At 43.4% G+C, this 16,796-nt stretch overlaps 1 protein-coding gene across 3 annotated transcripts; it reads left to right on the top strand.

Annotated features, from left to right (window-relative positions):
- Positions 1-7,428: 7,428 nt before the first annotated feature.
- On the top strand, positions 7,429-16,330 carry LAYN (layilin). 3 transcript variants are annotated; one of them, XM_053963573.1, is made up of 8 exons: positions 7,429-7,575; positions 8,162-8,185; positions 9,576-9,873; positions 13,213-13,370; positions 13,645-13,683; positions 14,015-14,098; positions 14,797-14,899; positions 15,543-16,330. In XM_053963573.1, exons 1-8 carry the CDS (start codon positions 7,509-7,511, stop codon positions 15,880-15,882), a joined length of 1,113 nt encoding a protein of 370 aa, XP_053819548.1. In that variant the 5' UTR covers positions 7,429-7,508; the 3' UTR covers positions 15,883-16,330. The 3 variants fall into 3 exon arrangements, with proteins under 3 accessions (XP_053819548.1, XP_053819550.1, XP_053819549.1); XM_053963575.1 differs by lacking the exon at positions 15,543-16,330 and adding an exon at positions 15,108-15,533; XM_053963574.1 differs by lacking the exon at positions 8,162-8,185.
- The last annotated feature ends 466 nt before the right edge of the window (positions 16,331-16,796 follow it).

Raw genomic sequence — 16,796 nt, 5'->3', positions numbered from 1 at the left:
ATCAAAGAGCAATGGCTGGGCACCCCAAAAACACCAGGGGGAGAGGAGCAGGAGGTGGCACAGCACAGGACACCCCTCTGAGCTCTTCTGGGGGTTCCTGGTGGGAATTACACCAGGCTGGAGCCCCAGGGACACGAGCTGGCCCTGCCACCAGGGCTCGCCCTCCCCTGCGGCCGTTTGGGTGGAAATTCCAAACTCCGGGTGTGTTTCCCATGTTGACTTTGCCCATGGAAACCTCTCTTGCAACAAAGCTCCCACGGCTGGGGCCACCTGCTCTGTCCCCAGGTCCCCCTGGCGGGGTGGCCATGGTGACAGGAGTACACAAAGCTCCCAGGCAGGGGCTGCCCTGGGGACACTCGGAGCCAGGAGCCCCAGGGGAAAAGATGGGAGCACCCCAGGGGAAAAGATGGGAGCACCCCAGGGGAAAAGATGGGAACAGCCCAGGAGAAAAGGTGGAAACATCCCAGGGGAAAAGATGGGAGCACCCCAGAGGAAAAGATGGGAACAGCCCAGGAGAAAAGGTGGGAACAGCCCAGAGGAAAAGGTGGGAACATCCCAGGGGAAAAGATGGGAGCACCCCAGAGGAAAAGATGGGAACAGGCCAGGAGAAAAGATGGGAACAGCCCAGGAGAAAAGATGGGAACAGCCCAGAGGAAAAGATGGGAACAGCCCAGAGGAAAAAAAGGGATCATCCCAGAGGAAAAGATGGGAACATCCCAGAGGAAAAGATGGGAACAGGCCAGGAGAAAAGATGGGAACAGCCCAGGAGAAAAGATGGGAACATCCCAGAGGAAAAGATGGGAACAGCCCAGAGGAAAAGATGGGAATATCCCAGAGGAAAAGATGGGAATATCCCAGAGGAAAAGATGGGAACAGCCCAGAAGAAAAGATGGGAACATCCCAGAGGAATTCTGCCAGGGAAAGGCTCCTGGGGAAGGGGACAGGAAAGAATCCACCCGTTTTTCCCTTCCCATTAAATCATTTTTGTCCCAACTCCGTCCTTTTCGGGATTGTTCCAGGGTAAGCTGCTCGAGGGTAAGTGCTGAATTCTTTAAGGTGTTTGTGGAGGTGTTGGATAATATTTTTTTTTTCCTTGATTCAGAGAGGTGTTTTAAAAATTTTTATTCTATTTTTAGTTTTACGAGAAGGGTGAGATAATACAGATGTTGTAATTCACGCTATCACAATTAGCAGTTAAATATTTCTTAATTGCAAAACACTGTAGGTGGTTTTTGGTTTATTGGCTTTTTGTCACACTATGCTGTAGATGCTTTAAAGCTAATATCTAAAACTCTTTGTGGGTCTTACTACAACGTATTTATTATAGTTCTATTTCTCTGAAGTATCTAGTTTTATTTGTAAGGCCATCTTTTGAAACTTTTTTCCTACCTCTATTTCTCTCTCAACAATATCTGTCTTATCCCCTGGCATTTCTAAGTCAGTTTTTTATTTATTTATTTATTTATTTATTTATTATATATATTTATTTATTTTTATATATATATATATTTATTTATTTATTTATTTATATAATATATATAAATTTTTTATTTCTTTTTATTTAAATTTTTATATAAATTTATATATATATAATCATATATAAATTAAATTTTTATATAAATTTATATATTTATTTATATATAGTTTGCATACGGTGTGGGCCGCCTGTCAGGCCCTGAGAACTCTCTACAAATCCATTTCCCACATGCAGGGAAACTGGAAAAATGGTTTCATTTGCAGGAAAACTTCTCCCTGCAAGCTCACAGATTGTGTCTCATTCCTGTTTTAGCCTGATAATCTACACAAAAGGGCTTTATCACTTTATTAATTGCATGCACATCCATCAGACACGAGATGTAATTGATGAGAACTCCTGACACACGCTCAGAGCAGATCTGGTAATTCTTTTTTTTTTTTTTAGCTGCCTCAAATGAGTGTAAAAATTGGAGCATTCTGACACCTGACTGACAGCACGATCTGTGCTCCTGTCTTTTTTTTTTTTTGGGGGGGGAAAAAAAAATTCTGGAATTCAGGGAAATGGTGAAATTCCACCATCCCTACTGTATTTTGTTCTGGGAAATTCCACATGGAAATGGCACAAAATCCACGGCACAGGACACGGAGCCGAGCAGGGAACAGGGACAACACAAACACCTGAGATGCTGCAAACCAGGCACGATGATATTTCCATGGAAATTTGCCCAAATTTGCCCAAATTTGCCCAAATTTGTAGCTGGATTTGCACTCCCACCTCTGGATGCAGCAAGGACTCCATGCCAAGCTGTTCCTTATTTTCCCATTGTGGGTGCTGCATAATAATTTATATTTTAGTGTTTCATTGCTTTGTCTTTGCACTCTTGAAACGGTCTTTGTGTTGTGTTCACTGCAGTTTTTATAAGTAACAATTCCTAAAATGTGGTGTAAATACTAAATATAGATAGAAATGTTATACATTAATATATTTAAACTATACATGTATGTGAACATGAATATGAATATGAATATGAATATACATATAAATATAGCTGCAAATATAAATATAGGTGTAAATATCGATATGAATATAGATATAGATATAGATATAGATATAGATATAGATATAGATATAGATATAAATATAAATATAAATAAATAGAAATAAAAATAGAAATAGAAATAGAAATAGAAATAGAAATAGAAATAGAAATGAAATAGAAATGAAATAGAAATGGAAATGAAATAGAAATAGAAATGAAATAGAAATAGAAATAGAAATGGAAATGGAAATGAAATAGAAATAGAAATAGAAATAGAAATAGAAATAGAAATATTTGGAATTTAGCAGAATAAGAGTGATATGACCAATCTTTTCCATTATTACCAATTCCTTATCATTTTAAGGGAGTTTGAGGAGATGGGGAATGTGCCTATAATTGCTGGAAGTTTTTTCCTTCGTTCCAGGTTTGCACTCCGTGACTCCAGGAGAAGTTCTTGGTTTGCAGGCAGTGTAGTTAGCTGATTGTCTCCGTAATTCCACAATCACTAACCTCACTGCCATCAAAACAAGGCACAGCATTCCCTGCTCCAGCCTCGGCCTGGAAACTCCCAACTTCCTTATTCCTACTGCAAATTTCATGAGCAATGGGATTCAGCTGCAGCTCTGTTTCCAGAATTTTCCCTGCCCTCAGCAGTGTGTGCTGCGTGTTGGTAATACGAAGTGAAACCTTGCATTTCTTGGAGTTGGTGCTAAAATCCTCGGGAATTTTCCTGCACCAAGAATCCTGTCTGGTTTTGAATGATTAATTTACTGTGTACTTAATTTTTAACACACACAGACTGGACTATGAATTATTTTAGGTTGCATCCTTCAGCTTATCTGCCAGATGTCAATAATTTTCTTTTTTTTTCCATGTTTTATTAAGCAAGGTAAGTGAAGGGAGTTTTGAGCAATATTAAACTCACCGTAGGTATAAGTTGTTTTTTGTTTTTTTTTTTTTTTCTCTCTGACCACTTAGCTTAACTAAGAATTTTAATTGGAGAAAATGATGAATAATGCCAGAACTTGCTGTAGGAGGGGCTTTTTGAAAGAAAAAAGTAGGGGTGGAAGGCTCTGCCATCAGCCTGGTTGCCAGGCAGTGTAGTTAGCTGATTGCCCAAAGCAACAATCACTAGCCACACAGCCAGGTAAAAAGGTCTGGAATGCTGGGAGCGGGAATTTGGGAGCAGGAATCGGAGCCACAGCAGTGCTGAGGGCACAACGCAGCAGCACCAACAGGCAGCGAAATAAAACAAGAGCTGCGCTCCTGCCAAGCCCATTTTCCTGGTGATCCACCTCATTTCCAGCTCGTTTCCACTAAAAAAACATAAAATGGATTTTTATGGATAAAATGGAGGATAGAATGGATAAAATGGAGGATAAAATGGAAGATAAAATGGAGGATAAAATGGATAAAATGGAGGATAGAATGGATAAAATGGAGGATAAAATGGAGGATTAAATGGAGGATAGAATGGATAAAATGGAGGATAAAATGGAGGATAAAATGGATAAAATGGAGGCTAAAATGGATAAAATGGAGGATAAAATGGATTTTGGGGTTTTTTCTTCTCCAAATTTGCAGCTTTGACTCCCATTCTGACTGGGCCTCACCGAGGCCTCTGCTCTCACATTTCCCTCCGTTTATTCTTGTTGAATAAATGAAATGAAAGCCTGTGCTGGCAGCTTTCCCCATCCTCGGAGAAGCTGGGCTGGAGTGGAAATGACCTGAAAGAAGATGATGGAAACTTCTGCTGGAGCCCCAATTACTGACCTGGTTAATTAGTGTGCCCCACCACCAACAGAACACAAATAAAGCAAACTCAGATTTTCAGCCTGCCTCTGCAATTATCCTTTTTTTTTCTAATTTTAGTAAAGCACTCCCCATGTCTAGCAAAAAAAAGCTGGGTCTGGGAACTGGAAGTGGAGTGGAAATGGCCTGAAAAAAGATGGAAACTTCTGCTGGAACACCAATTAGTGACCTGGTTAATTAGTGTGCCCCACCATCAACAGAACTCCCACAAATAAAGCAAACTCGGGCAAACTATTAAACACAGAAATTGCATTTTCAGCCTGACTCTGCAATCCTTTTTTTTTTTTTTTTTTTCCTAATTTTAGTAAAGCACTCCCCATTTCCAGTGGAAAGCTGGGTTTGGGAGCCAGGCCAGGCAGAGCAATCTGCAGGAGGTGCTGAGCTCTGCAAGCCTTTCCTGCGAGTCAGCAATCCCCCTTTCCCCATCAATAATCCCAAAAGGAATCTCATCCATCACCATCCATTAGTCTGCTCTGAATTCTGGCTGCGGCAACAACAGTTCACTGAGGCTCCCATTCTTTTTATTTTTTTTTTTTTTTTTTAATTTTTAATTTTTTTTTTAATTCCTTGGAAGGTTGGACTTGATGGGTTTGGAGGGGTTTTCCAAGCAGGGATGCAAGCCAGGATCTGCAGCTTTGGGCAGCCATAAAGATTCATTTTAAGCAGCAAATGGCTTTACACAAGTATAGGACACCCTAAAAGCATCCCACAAGTCTAAGAAAATTCAAATTAATGCAGGGGATAGAATAAGAATAATGTTCAGGTTATTATCAGTCACAGAAATTGCTTAGTGTGCAAATCCAGGTTTCAGATTTGATTCAGACGTGAACAAATCCAAAGGAGCAAACCCTGGGAATGGAATAAATCTGGGAAGAGGATGTGGGTTTATCCAACAAATTCCTTAAGCAAGAGGATCCTGCAGGCTGGGGAACTCCAAAATCCCAGGCCAGGCACGGGAGGTAAATGAAGTTTAAGCAAGCTAAAAAAGGTTATTAAGGGCAATTTTCTATCTCAAAATCACAAGAAACAAGGCAATGAGTCTAAATTCCTCAGCTTAATATGAAAGGAATCTTTCCAGCCTGGCCATTGTTGTTTTTTTGTTTTTTTTTTTTTTCTATTTTTTCCATTGCTGTCTCCAGGCTTTTACCCACTGAAACACAAAAACTCCATTTATAACCAAGTTATCCAATTGGACTCTCCGCTCCCTAAAAAGCTCTCAGAAACTGGATTTGAGCAATAAAGCGAGAATTCCATTTGGGGATTTTTATTATTATCAGCAGTGAAATGTAGATTTACTGATTTAAAATGGTTTGGCCTGGCCTGGCCGGATGTTTATCAGGAGAATAAAATCCAGGAGTAAGAGGTCTGGATTCTATTAAGGCTTTTCTTTCCTTCTGCTGTAATTGCCAGGATACAAAGCAGAGACAAATGAGTTGAAGGTTAAGAACCAAATATCTGAATTAATACAATTTCATTCCTCCATTGTACAGAGTAGCACTGAGATATTAAAGCTGATAAGTGCAGTGATGGGAGAAATAACCTGGAAAACAAGATTTCAAAAGGTACTTTCAGGAATGACGTCTTCATTTTGGACATAAAAGCCTCCTTTTTTTTCCTTCCTCCTTATTGAAGCTTTTCAGTTGGTTCCTATTCAGCACTTCCTCTTCTCAAAGTTTATTAAAATGCTGAACTAAGTCTGTCTGCTTGGCCCAAGGTCTGGCTTTCATTTTCCTTGGTCTAAACACTCAGATTCTATTTAGGGGGAAAAGATGTCCTGGATATTATTATTATTATTATTATTATTATTATTATTATTATTATTATTATTATTATTATCCTTATCCTTATCCTTATCCTTATCCTTGTCATTATCATTATCATTATCATTATCATTATCATTACTACAATAACTGCTCTTTTTATCCTGTACTAATACATATTGTTACCAGATTTAGAAATTAAAAGGCTGCTGCTGTTTTTCTATACTTTTCTCCTTTCTTTTCTGCATATTTCCCATTTATTTCTCAATAGTGGATGAGAGAAGGAAATGGAAGCTTCACCATTTTTCTGCAGGAAGCTTCACCATTTTTTAATTTTGCTTTAATTCTGGCTGGGGTTCAGAAGGTCAGGCAACAGAGTGGTTGTGGAAGTACTTTTATTTTTCTAGAAAAGCCAGGAAACATCAGAGCCTGCTCCTGTTTCACAGACGTGACACACGCTCAAAGCCAGCAGCTTTCCAACACTTCCCTCTGGAATTCCTGACTTCTGCCGGCCTGGAGCGAGCTCTTTTCATGGCATTTTAAAGGATTTTCCTCCCCTTAAAATACCAATTTCAGAATCAGCTTCTCCCTTTAAGCTCCCGAGAGCGGCTCAAGGTTTTAAACCTTCTACAAAACCCTCGATGTCCTGTTTTAAAGCGTCAGTCCCGGTTTTCCTCTGCCGGAACAGATTCGCTTTGCTGCTTTTCCGCCACCTGGGAAAACCTCTTGGAGAAGCTCGGGCTGGATGGAGAGCCCGGGCTGCAGGAAACAGGTGCGGAGCAGCTTCCAGGAAAGGGCTCGGGTTTATCCATGCGGGAATCACAATTCCCGTGCTGCTTTCCCTTCCCAGAAATTCCCTCAGCGCCGGGACTTTGGAGTCAATCCCGGGATTTTCACTTAAAGCGATCCTTGCGGTGATCCCTTCCGACTCAGAACAGTCAGATTTAGAAAAGTGGGGCTGGGATGGATCGAATGGGTCAGCGGTTGGCTGGAGCGGCAGGAAACAATAAAGCTCGTCCCGCTCCGCCGCGGCAAATCCACGTCTGGGAAAACGAAGGAAAAACCTCCCCCCCAAAAAAAAAAAAAAAAAAAAAATAAAATCCGAAATGCCCAGCGCGGCTGGACCCGCCCGTGGGTGGCTCCTGGTGGGCGGGGGGTGCGATGGGGATATAAAGGACATAAAGCGGGCCCGGGGGGGACGCAGGCAGGGGATGAAGGGCTCGGGGCGCGGCGCCGGCAGCGGCGGCCGGAGCGGAGCGCTCAGCCCCGGGGCGCTGCGGGCTCCGCGGTGCCGGCGCTGAGCCGAGCCCGCTGGCCGCCGCCCGAGGAGGAGGCAGGGAAGGAAGGAAGGAAGGAGGAGCTGTCGCTGTCGCTCTGTCGCTGTCGCTGTCGCTGTCGCTGTCGCGTCCCCGGCGGAGCGATGCTGGCGGCAGCGGCGCTGTGCGCGGCCGCGCTGGGCTGCGCGGCGGGGGCGCGGCTGCTCAGCGGTAAGAGGGGCTCGGCATCGCCGGGCATCGCTGGGAGATGGTGTGGGGATCCTCTCTATCCAAAGATCCCTCCGGCACCGCCACCCTCGCCTCTGTCGCTGGGAGGGTCGGGGTGCGCGGGCGGCTGTCGCGACATAGGCGGGGATGCTGCTGCTTCGCGCCGGGGGAAGGTTGGGTTTGATCGTTCTGGAGGTTTCTGGAGGTCTTCTCCAACTTTTCCAGCTGATTTTCCCCGCCGCCCTGGCGTGGGGAGCTCGCTGGGGTCAGATCCCGAGTGAGGAGATAAGGGGGAATACAAGGAATCCTTTCAGCCTTGCTCAGAGCTGCACATTCCGGGTCCTAAAGTGAGCAGTGAAGTCCAGCCAGGAATCAACTCCAACTAATTTCCTTAGCTGAAAGTAATGGCAAGTTTGGCTGATAAGGCAGAGACTTTCTTCCTCTTTTTTTTTTTTTTTTTTTATGAGTCAAAAATGTGTTTGTGTATCAGAAAAGAGCCTGAGTGCACTTTTTGTGACACTGCTCTAGAGAGTTGCAGATTTTTAATGACACTCTGCTGTCTGTGTTTTCCTTTTGCCTCTCCCAGCAGCAGTGGACATTTCCCTCAGAGCAGGTAAGGGGCTTTGCATTTTTCTCTGAGTGTCAAATTCCCCAGAGAAACACAGGCTATGCTAGAAATGTATTTTTTAATAGTGCTGTTGTAGTAAAAATCCTGCTCCTATTGTAATCCCTGTGCAAAATATTAGCAAACTCCATTTCTGGCTATTTAACTGCTGAAAAATTCCAGTATGAAAGGTGTTTAAACTCCCACTCCTACAGTGGCCAAAAGGATAAAGCAAAGCCAGCAATGACCCCATGGCAGAGTTTATAATGACCCGTCCTTGTATTATCCCATTTGTTCCAAGCACACCCCAAATGCTGTGAATGTTTTCCTTCTGTAAAAAACATGTAGGTTAGCAGATTGTGCCTGCAAAGAAATATTTAATGAGCAAAACAAAACTGTTTGTTTCCACAGTCTAAATATTGGGACTGCTCTGCTGAAAAAACACACGAGTGCATCATTTTGGATGATGTGTCTTTTCACTTTGATCTTCCCTCGGAACCAAAATAAGCTCTGCTGCTTCTGCATGAGACAGTCCTTGGCTTGTGACAGCCTGAAAACAGACATTGTTTACTCCCTGGGCAGGCAGAAACACTGCAGAGCACAGAGCAGAGCTGGAAATTGGGCTGTGGGAACTCATCTTGTGATCCTCAGTACAGACACTGCAAAAGGAAAGAGTCTGAGGTTGGATGTGAATGAGAATTTCTTCCCTGTGAGGGTGGTGAGGCCCTGCTTGGCCAGAGAAGCTGTGGATGTCCCATCCCTGGGAGTGTCCCAGGCCAGGTTGGACTGGGCTTGGAGCAGCCTGGGATAGTGGGAGGTGTCTCCATGAGATGGTTTTAAGGTCCTTTCCAACCCCAAATATTCTGGGATTTTATGGCACTGCAATACCCATTGAACTATTGCATGTAGATATATTATATCTATATTGTATATAGATACATATTATCACATATAGATATATATTGCATAAAAGATAAATTCTTGCTATCTCTGCTTGTATAAGGAAATATCTAATTCTGACCATTTAACTCCTAAAAAATAAGCATCATTTTAAAAAGCCTCTTTGCACCCTTGCAGGGGAACTTTGCTTTTTAAAAGGTTGCGTGTATCAGTTTGCTGTGGCGCAGTGTTTCTTTGGGAGGAACTCCCAGGATCTGCAAATCCCAGAAAAATCATGAGGGAGCTGAGAACAGCAGGACATGAAAGCACCAACCTAAACCTTGAGATGCAGTAATAAAGATTTGGAGATGCCGTTTGCCAGCCCAGTATCACAAGAGGCTTTTACCTGTGCTGTGTTTTCCACATAAGCAGCACAAAACTCATCCAAACTGATGTTCTAGCCTTAATTTTGGTCCCGTTTAGCGCCGTTCCTGTAAGAGTTTTCTCTCCCTCCCTGCAGGGCAGACGGTTTGCAGGCGTGGGACACAGAAACCCTGCTACAAAATCGTTTATTTCCACGATGCCTCCCGCAGGACCAGCTATGAAGAAGCTCACCTGGCCTGCAGAGCTGATGGGGGACATTTGGTCAGCATCGAGAGCCCAGCAGAGCAGAGGCTGATTGAATCATTCATCAGGAGCCTCCTGGCTTCTGATGGAGACTTCTGGATAGGGCTGCGGAGGAGGAAGGAGGAGGAGGACAACAGCACAGAGTGCCACAGCTTCTACTCCTGGTCAGATGGGAGCTCATCCAAATTTCGGTGGGTACCTGGGAGTGGCAGCGTGGGACTAGCAGGGTGTGGAAACCCAGGGCACTGGGAATATTCCTCTGTCTGCTCTGGGGTGTCCTGGCCCCCAGGGCAGCAATGACTCTGACCCTCATTCATGGAGAAAACTTCCAAAGCCCCAAGGTAAACCAGAAACCACAAAAGTGTGAAATAGATTGTGGAGATTGTAGAGAGCAGTGCAGTGTGTCACATGGGTGAGAAATTCAGGTTTTAGGATTTTTAGTATGTTATAGGTGGGTTCAAGATGGAGGGTACAGGGTGTTGTCTTGAGTTCCCTTCTTCTTTCTTCTTCTTCCTCTTTCTTCTTGGGTTTGGGTAGTGTCTTGTAATTGGGTAGGAAAATCCGCATTGTGAGTGTCTTTAGGGGTCAGTTATTGGGTTAGAAAGGAAAATAATTTAGGTGTCACTTCTTAATTGGTAGCTTAGTTTTTAATTAGACTCAAAAGGCCTTGTAACACGAGGTCATTGCCATTTTTGTGCTGTTTGTCCTGCATGCAGGGTCTGGTGCAGACAGTGCTGAAGTTTTGATAACAATAAACAGAAGCTGAAGGCTGAAAAAGTTCACTGCATCTCTGGTTCCTGACACAGAACTGCTCCAGGAGGGTCTCCCCTGCCAGGGGAGCCCCCAGGGAGTTGCCCTGTTGCAGTGTACAGCTACGCAAACGGAGCAAAAAGGCTTTGTGAATTTGAAATGGGAGTTTCTGTTTCCTAAACCTAAAGCTGGAGTTTCTATTCTGTATTTTTACGTGTATTCATCCTTCCCCCTGAAGCTATTCCCACTGGATTTTACCTGTAATATATTCACACTGGGCATTGTTCTATTGGTTTCACCTTATCTCTTATTTTCCCCTATAAAACCTGTGTCTCGACCCCAGACCATTGTCACTTGTACGTGCGGCGATCGGGCAAATACAACCTACTTTGGACTGCACAACAAGTGTCCAATCTCTTGAGTCTCTTTATCCCGGTCTTGATCGCGCTCTCTAAACAGCTCTGTCTGTATCAGATGAACCCACAAAGGTGTTTGCTGCTTCTCTCTGGCTGCTCCCGGAAGCGCCTGGCCAGCGCCCCGGGAAAGAGGAGCCGGGAGAAAACAAGGAAGTCGGAGAGAAAAGAAGCAACAAGTGGCGCCCCACGTTGGGTTGAGTTGAGTTGGGGGTTGTGTTACAGGTTATATAGGGGAAAATAAGAGATAAGGTGAAACCAATAGAACAATGCCCAGCGTGAATACATTATCGGTAAAATCCAGTGGGAATAGCTTCAGGGGGAAGGATGAATACACGTAAAAATACAGAATAGAAACTCCAGCTTTAAGGTTTAGGAAACAGAAACTGCCATTTCAAATTCACAAAGCCTTTTTGCTCCGTTTGCGGAGCTGTAACACTACAACATTGCCCAACTTGGGGCCCTCAAACTCACAGCAGTGCCTTCAGGAATTAAGGGGTTCGTGCAGTGAATGCAGGCTGTGATGTCCCAGCTGTCACTCGTGTCCCTCCTGCACTCCTTGCACGGATCCCCCTCCTGGTGGAGCTCTGTGGGAGCTTTAGGCTAAATTGATCATTTCTGGGGGCTAAAAGGAGCGGAAACAACAAGTGGTGTGGCCTTAAAAAATATCTGATTATTCAAATAATCAATTAAATAATTAATTAATTTAATTATTAAATCTGATTAGGCAGCTACAAATGACCTGAAGATTCCTGCACTGCAGATCTCGTGAAGTTTATGCCTGATCCCCTGAAAAATGAAAAATTTTAATGCTTTACTGAAGATTCCTGCACTGCAAATCCCATGAAGTTTATGCCTGATCCCCTGAAAAATGAAAAATTTTATTCCCTTACTGAGGGAATATATTAGAGCTGCAGGATTTATTGCAGACATGGAAAAGTAAAGTCTTCACAGCACTTTTTAGATCTCTGCCTCCTTGTCTTAAGGAACCACAGGATTTGTTATAATTAAATTATAAAAGCAACAGCACTGACACCAATTTATGTCCTTATATCAGACATGAAAAAACACCTTGGAACTGTGACCTTTTTGCTCTGGGAGCCCATAAGGCGTTTCAGTCACTCAGAAACGAACAAATAAAAACAGGTTTTAGTATTATTTGATGTCTTAAACTCTCTCGCTTGGTTCAGATATTGGGGGTGGATAATGGGAAGCTGGAACCAGAATGTGCTGCTAAGAAACAGGCACAGCTTTCCTGCCTTCCATTGGTGACACACACTTATTTATGCTGAATTATAAAGCCAAGGAAAACACCAGGGGAGGAAGGAAGTGAGGGAGGAATAAAGCATTGGAATGGTTGGAAAAAACACTGCTAGAAATGGGTGTTCTCCCATGCTGAGTACCTCGGGATATCTGGAATTATTTATGTCCTACGGATCAGCTCACAGCAAATTCTTGGCAGGCAGAACATTGCTCGTTCCAGAATCGGTGGGGATTGAACAATTGGCAAAACCAGGACACTTTTAGAGGTGTTTTCTGAGTTGCATAAAATATCTCCTCTCCAACAGTGTTTTTACAGTGCCACCTCCTCCCTGTGCACTGCTTGGGAAAGCGGCACAGGTGGCTGGTGGAGAGGTTTATTCTTAGAAAACAACAACAAAAAAAATTGTCTGCAAGACTGTGGTGCTGCATTTCTGACAGAGGAAGCCAGCTTCAGACTTTTCAGATTTTTCATTAAATAGGTGCCAAAATTTTGCAGGCGCTGAGGCTGAGAGAGCAAAAATGATGATTTTGCACAGGTCTAAAATTGTGTGGAAAAACTCCTCTGCAAGGCTCAGTGAGAGCTCAGGAGAACTTGGACTTTCTCTACACAATTGCAGCTCATTTTGAGCTACTTTAATGTTCCAGAAAGGACCTTGTCTACAAGAAAATAGTGAATTCTAAACCCACGTTCTTAAAGATGTACCCAGGGACCAGAACTGAAGCTGTGTTTCTGGTTTATTCATGGTCTCCATGTTCATTCACTCATTACCACTGCATTTAAGAAACAAATTTATAAAAAAAAAAACAGTTATAAAAATCTGTTAATTGTGCTAGCTGGGATCTTTTGGTAATGCTGACTGGGACAGGAAGGAGGGGAAGGGTAATTGTGAGGAGCTCAGCCCTTTGCTCATCGATATTTGTTGAACGCCTTGCTTGCGGAGTTTGAAAAATCCGACTTAAAAGAACAAATAATTGCATTTTATCGCTCCCATTTCCCCCTGTGGAAGCGCAGGGTGTGCCATAACCCCTTTAGCTCTGCTTTATTCCCCCAGCCAAGCTGCTGGAAGGTGCCCCTGAGGTGGTTTTTTTGTGTGTTTTCCCCAGGAACTGGTACGCGGACGAGCCGTCGTGCGGCGGCGAGGTGTGCGTGGTGCTCTACCACCAACCCTCTGCCCCGCCAGGGCTGGGGGGACCCTACATGTTCCAGTGGAACGACGACAGGTGCAACATGAAAAACAACTTCATCTGCAAATATTCCCTGGGTAAGGAGGCTCTGTGGGGTTTCAGGCCCGCCCGGAGGAGCAATGAGGAGCGCGGCAGCTGACAGGGAAATTCTCCCTCAGCTTTGAATTTATGCAGCAAATAAGGAGGGGGAATCCCAGTGTCTGTAGCTGCTTGTGTTTTGCATGAATTCCCTGGGGGTTTGTATGCAGGGTTTGAGGTCTCACACCTGGGGAGAGCACTGAGGAACAGTGCTGGGGTTGGAAATTGTGCATTTCCCTCACGAGGAAATTCTGCATTTCTCTTTCCTTCCAGAGAAGCCAACAAAAGCTCCAATAGACAACTCCCGAAGAGGTGAGTTGGACTTATTTGTCTGGGATTTTTTTTTCTTGTTTTTTTTTTTTTTAATTATTGCTGACTTGCAGTGTAAATACTCTGCCGTTCATTGTCAAGGACACCCAAAAAACATCCTGAGCAAGAAGCTCCCCTGCAGTTTGCACTTCCCCCGTGCTGCTCCGTGCTGCATCCTGCAGGGAAAATCTTGCTGCTGGCGATGCTGCAGGGATTGAAGCACAAGAGTCCCACACATCTTTGCAGCTCTCAGCCTCTTCAAACTCCTCTCAGCCTCGCTTTTTATTATTTCTAAAAAACCAGCTGCTGTATTAATGAAGCTGCTTCTTTCCAGCTGTGGCAACAGAGCCCTGGAAGGGAGAATTCCCAGAGGAACGCTGGAGGAAAGGTGCCAATGGAACAGCTGGAGGAGCCAAAGGTAAAGTGTGCTCCCAAAACCTCATTTCAAGTGTTTGACTCAAAATGTGGAATAATATGGAAAACAGCCTCTGGAAAATAAACTTCCCTCAGGTATTTCCCAGGACAGAAGAAGGAGGTTGCTCTGGCGGTAAAAATGTTCAAAATCCAAAGCTGTGCAAAGCATTGTGGGCGTGAAAAAGCCACTTTTATTATTTATTTATTGAGAATGATATTATTCTGTTTATGGTGAATGTTATATTATATATTATATATATAATATATATATTATTATGTATAATATATATAATATATAATAGATAATGTTATATTAAAATATATGTAATATTAATTGTATAATATATAATATATTATATATATTAATCATAATATATATTAATATAATTTATAATTAATATATATTATATGAGTATACAATATATATTATATATAATATATATTCTATATTATATAATTAATATATATTAATTATAATATATATAATAATATATATTAATGTTATAATATATAATAAGATTATATATTATATTATTATATAATATATTAATATATATAATATATTATATTATATATATTATATATATTATTATTTTGAATTTCATCATTATATTTATTGTGAATGTTTTGTTTGTACACCTGTGATTAACCATGAAAAACTTGCAATTTCTTCTTATGACCCTGCTTCGTTTTCACCCCCAGAACCTGTTCAGAGCCTTGCCTACATCCTTATTTCCAGCGTTCCTGTGCTGCTTCTCCTGATGGCCATCACAGGCATCTCCTGCTTTTGGCTGCTCATGAAGAGGTGAGTGGCACATAATTCCTGTGTTCTGAATTAACAGTGACACCTTGTCCTGTTCACAGCCCATTTCACCAGCCTCTAAAAAGCTCTGCACAGGAGTGTTTGCAGCCCAAAAAAAATGCTGGAAAAGTGGTGTTGATGCTCCAGGTTGAGTTAATTGGGAAGGAAAACTCTAAGTAAATCACATTATATTCTTTTCTTGCATTCACAGATGTAGCAGGCGGGAAAAAATATCACCAATATTACGGTTTTCATGTGTTAACCCTTCCACTTTTCTTATTCAAGCTTTGAATTATCTGAAGTTCCCCTTCAGAAATGAAAAATGGAAATAAAAGGATAACAGTTTGGAGCAAATCATGCTTACCGATGTCCTCTCCTTGCTTTCCCTGCGTGCACAGCACACCTTTGGGGGTTGCTGGCTGGGATTTTGGGAGTGTCAGGAGGAGTTTTGCTGCCCCAGCCCCTGAGCTGGCAGCCCAGGGTGTCCCTCCTGCCCGGGGATTTTCCAGGAGTGCAGCCTGGGATGGCTGCAGTGAGGAATGTCCCGAGCCCAGCTTTGCTCGAGGCTCGTCTCCAGCTCCCCGTCAGAGTTCTGCTGCTGGTCTGTGTTTTCCTCTGTGCTATTTTATGGCTTTTCCCTCCTAAGGAGACAGGAGCTGGTGGATGTGACCCCGAAGGGGGACGGGGCCTGGCTGCCACACCCGGGGAGGGACAGCCCCAAGCTGGACATTCACAGAGTGATCAGCAAGCAATCCGAAGCTGACCTGGCTGGGGCCAGGCCTGGCACAAAGAATTCCTCCTTCCGTGCCCAGGAGGGGCCGGGGAGCCCCTGCAGGGACCCCGAGGACACCTCCAGCAGTGGCTTGGTGACACTGGCCAGCACTGAGAGTGGCTTTGTCACCAACGACATCTACGAGCTCTGCGGGCACCGTGTGGGCAGGAGCGAGGAGTCCACCTGGGTGGACAATGAGATTTATGGATATTGAGGAAATGGACCCAAAAAACCCCACTGGAGTGTGGAGTTTGAGTGCCAACACGAGTTTCCTTGCCCTCTTTATGCACTTGTTTAACAATGGTATGGCTGGGGTTTGTCCTGGTTTTGCATTGTGCCCTTATTCTTCTATTTTCTGCAAGATTAGGGGTTTTTAAAGAACCAAACTGAAAAGAATGTACAGACTTTGCTTTGCACCGAGCCCCCTTTGCCCCAGGAATGGCTTGTTAATACCCTCCATTCCTTTTTGTACCAAAGATCTGCCTTGAAACTGAAGGACAATCCAAAATCCTTATTTATTTCTAGACCTCCTCCTCCTCAAAGGTGCTAAAAGTCACTTGTAATGTGGGATGGAGCCCTGCTTCCCTGGAGATGCTGAGCAGTGGCAGGTGGGGAAGGAATCCCTTGGTTTGCTTTGCTTGTGTGTGTGTGACTTTCACCGTGCCTATTAAATTGAATTTCTGTATCTCAACCCGTGAGTTTGCTCATTTTTACTCCTCCAATTCCCTCCCTCATTCTGCTGGAAGGGACAGAGAGACCAAGCAGTGCAGGGGGAATGACCAAGCAACCAAAGAGTGCAACAAATATTTCACACCTTTTATTCTGCAGGTGATTTTCTGGCTCCAGGAGAGCAACACTGCTGCAGAACAGGACTGTGAAGCACTTGAAGCGTGTTTTAGTTACCTAAAAGTTTGCTGTTCTCCATTGCACATCAATAAATAAATAGGAAAATTAAAAAAAAAAAAAATCATAAGCTGGGAGGAAACAAAGGTTTGGCAAAAAGGTGTTTTAAGTGTGGCTGAAACAACAACAGAGCTGAGTGCAGGCATAGCCATGAATCTCTTCTGCCAAAATAGGCAGGAAGAAGTTTTTAGATCTCTGAGCTCTTGCTGACTGCTGCAAACACTG

Source organism: Vidua chalybeata, chromosome 23, assembly GCF_026979565.1.
Source record: "Vidua chalybeata isolate OUT-0048 chromosome 23, bVidCha1 merged haplotype, whole genome shotgun sequence".
NCBI lineage: Eukaryota > Metazoa > Chordata > Aves > Passeriformes > Viduidae > Vidua > Vidua chalybeata.
The sequence above is the reverse complement of the archived record's forward strand: the minus strand, read 5'-3'. Positions and strand labels throughout refer to the sequence as shown.

Excerpts from the sequence above, each read along its gene's own strand:
- LAYN (XM_053963573.1), top strand. The coding sequence starts at position 7,509 with ATGCTGGCGGCAGCGGCGCTGTGCGCGGCCGCGCTGGGCTGCGCGGCG. Across the intron at positions 9,874-13,212 it reads GGGAGCTCATCCAAATTTCG|GAACTGGTACGCGGACGAGC; the intron begins GTGGGTACCTGG and ends TGTTTTCCCCAG. Across the intron at positions 14,099-14,796 it reads AACAGCTGGAGGAGCCAAAG|AACCTGTTCAGAGCCTTGCC; the intron begins GTAAAGTGTGCT and ends TTTCACCCCCAG.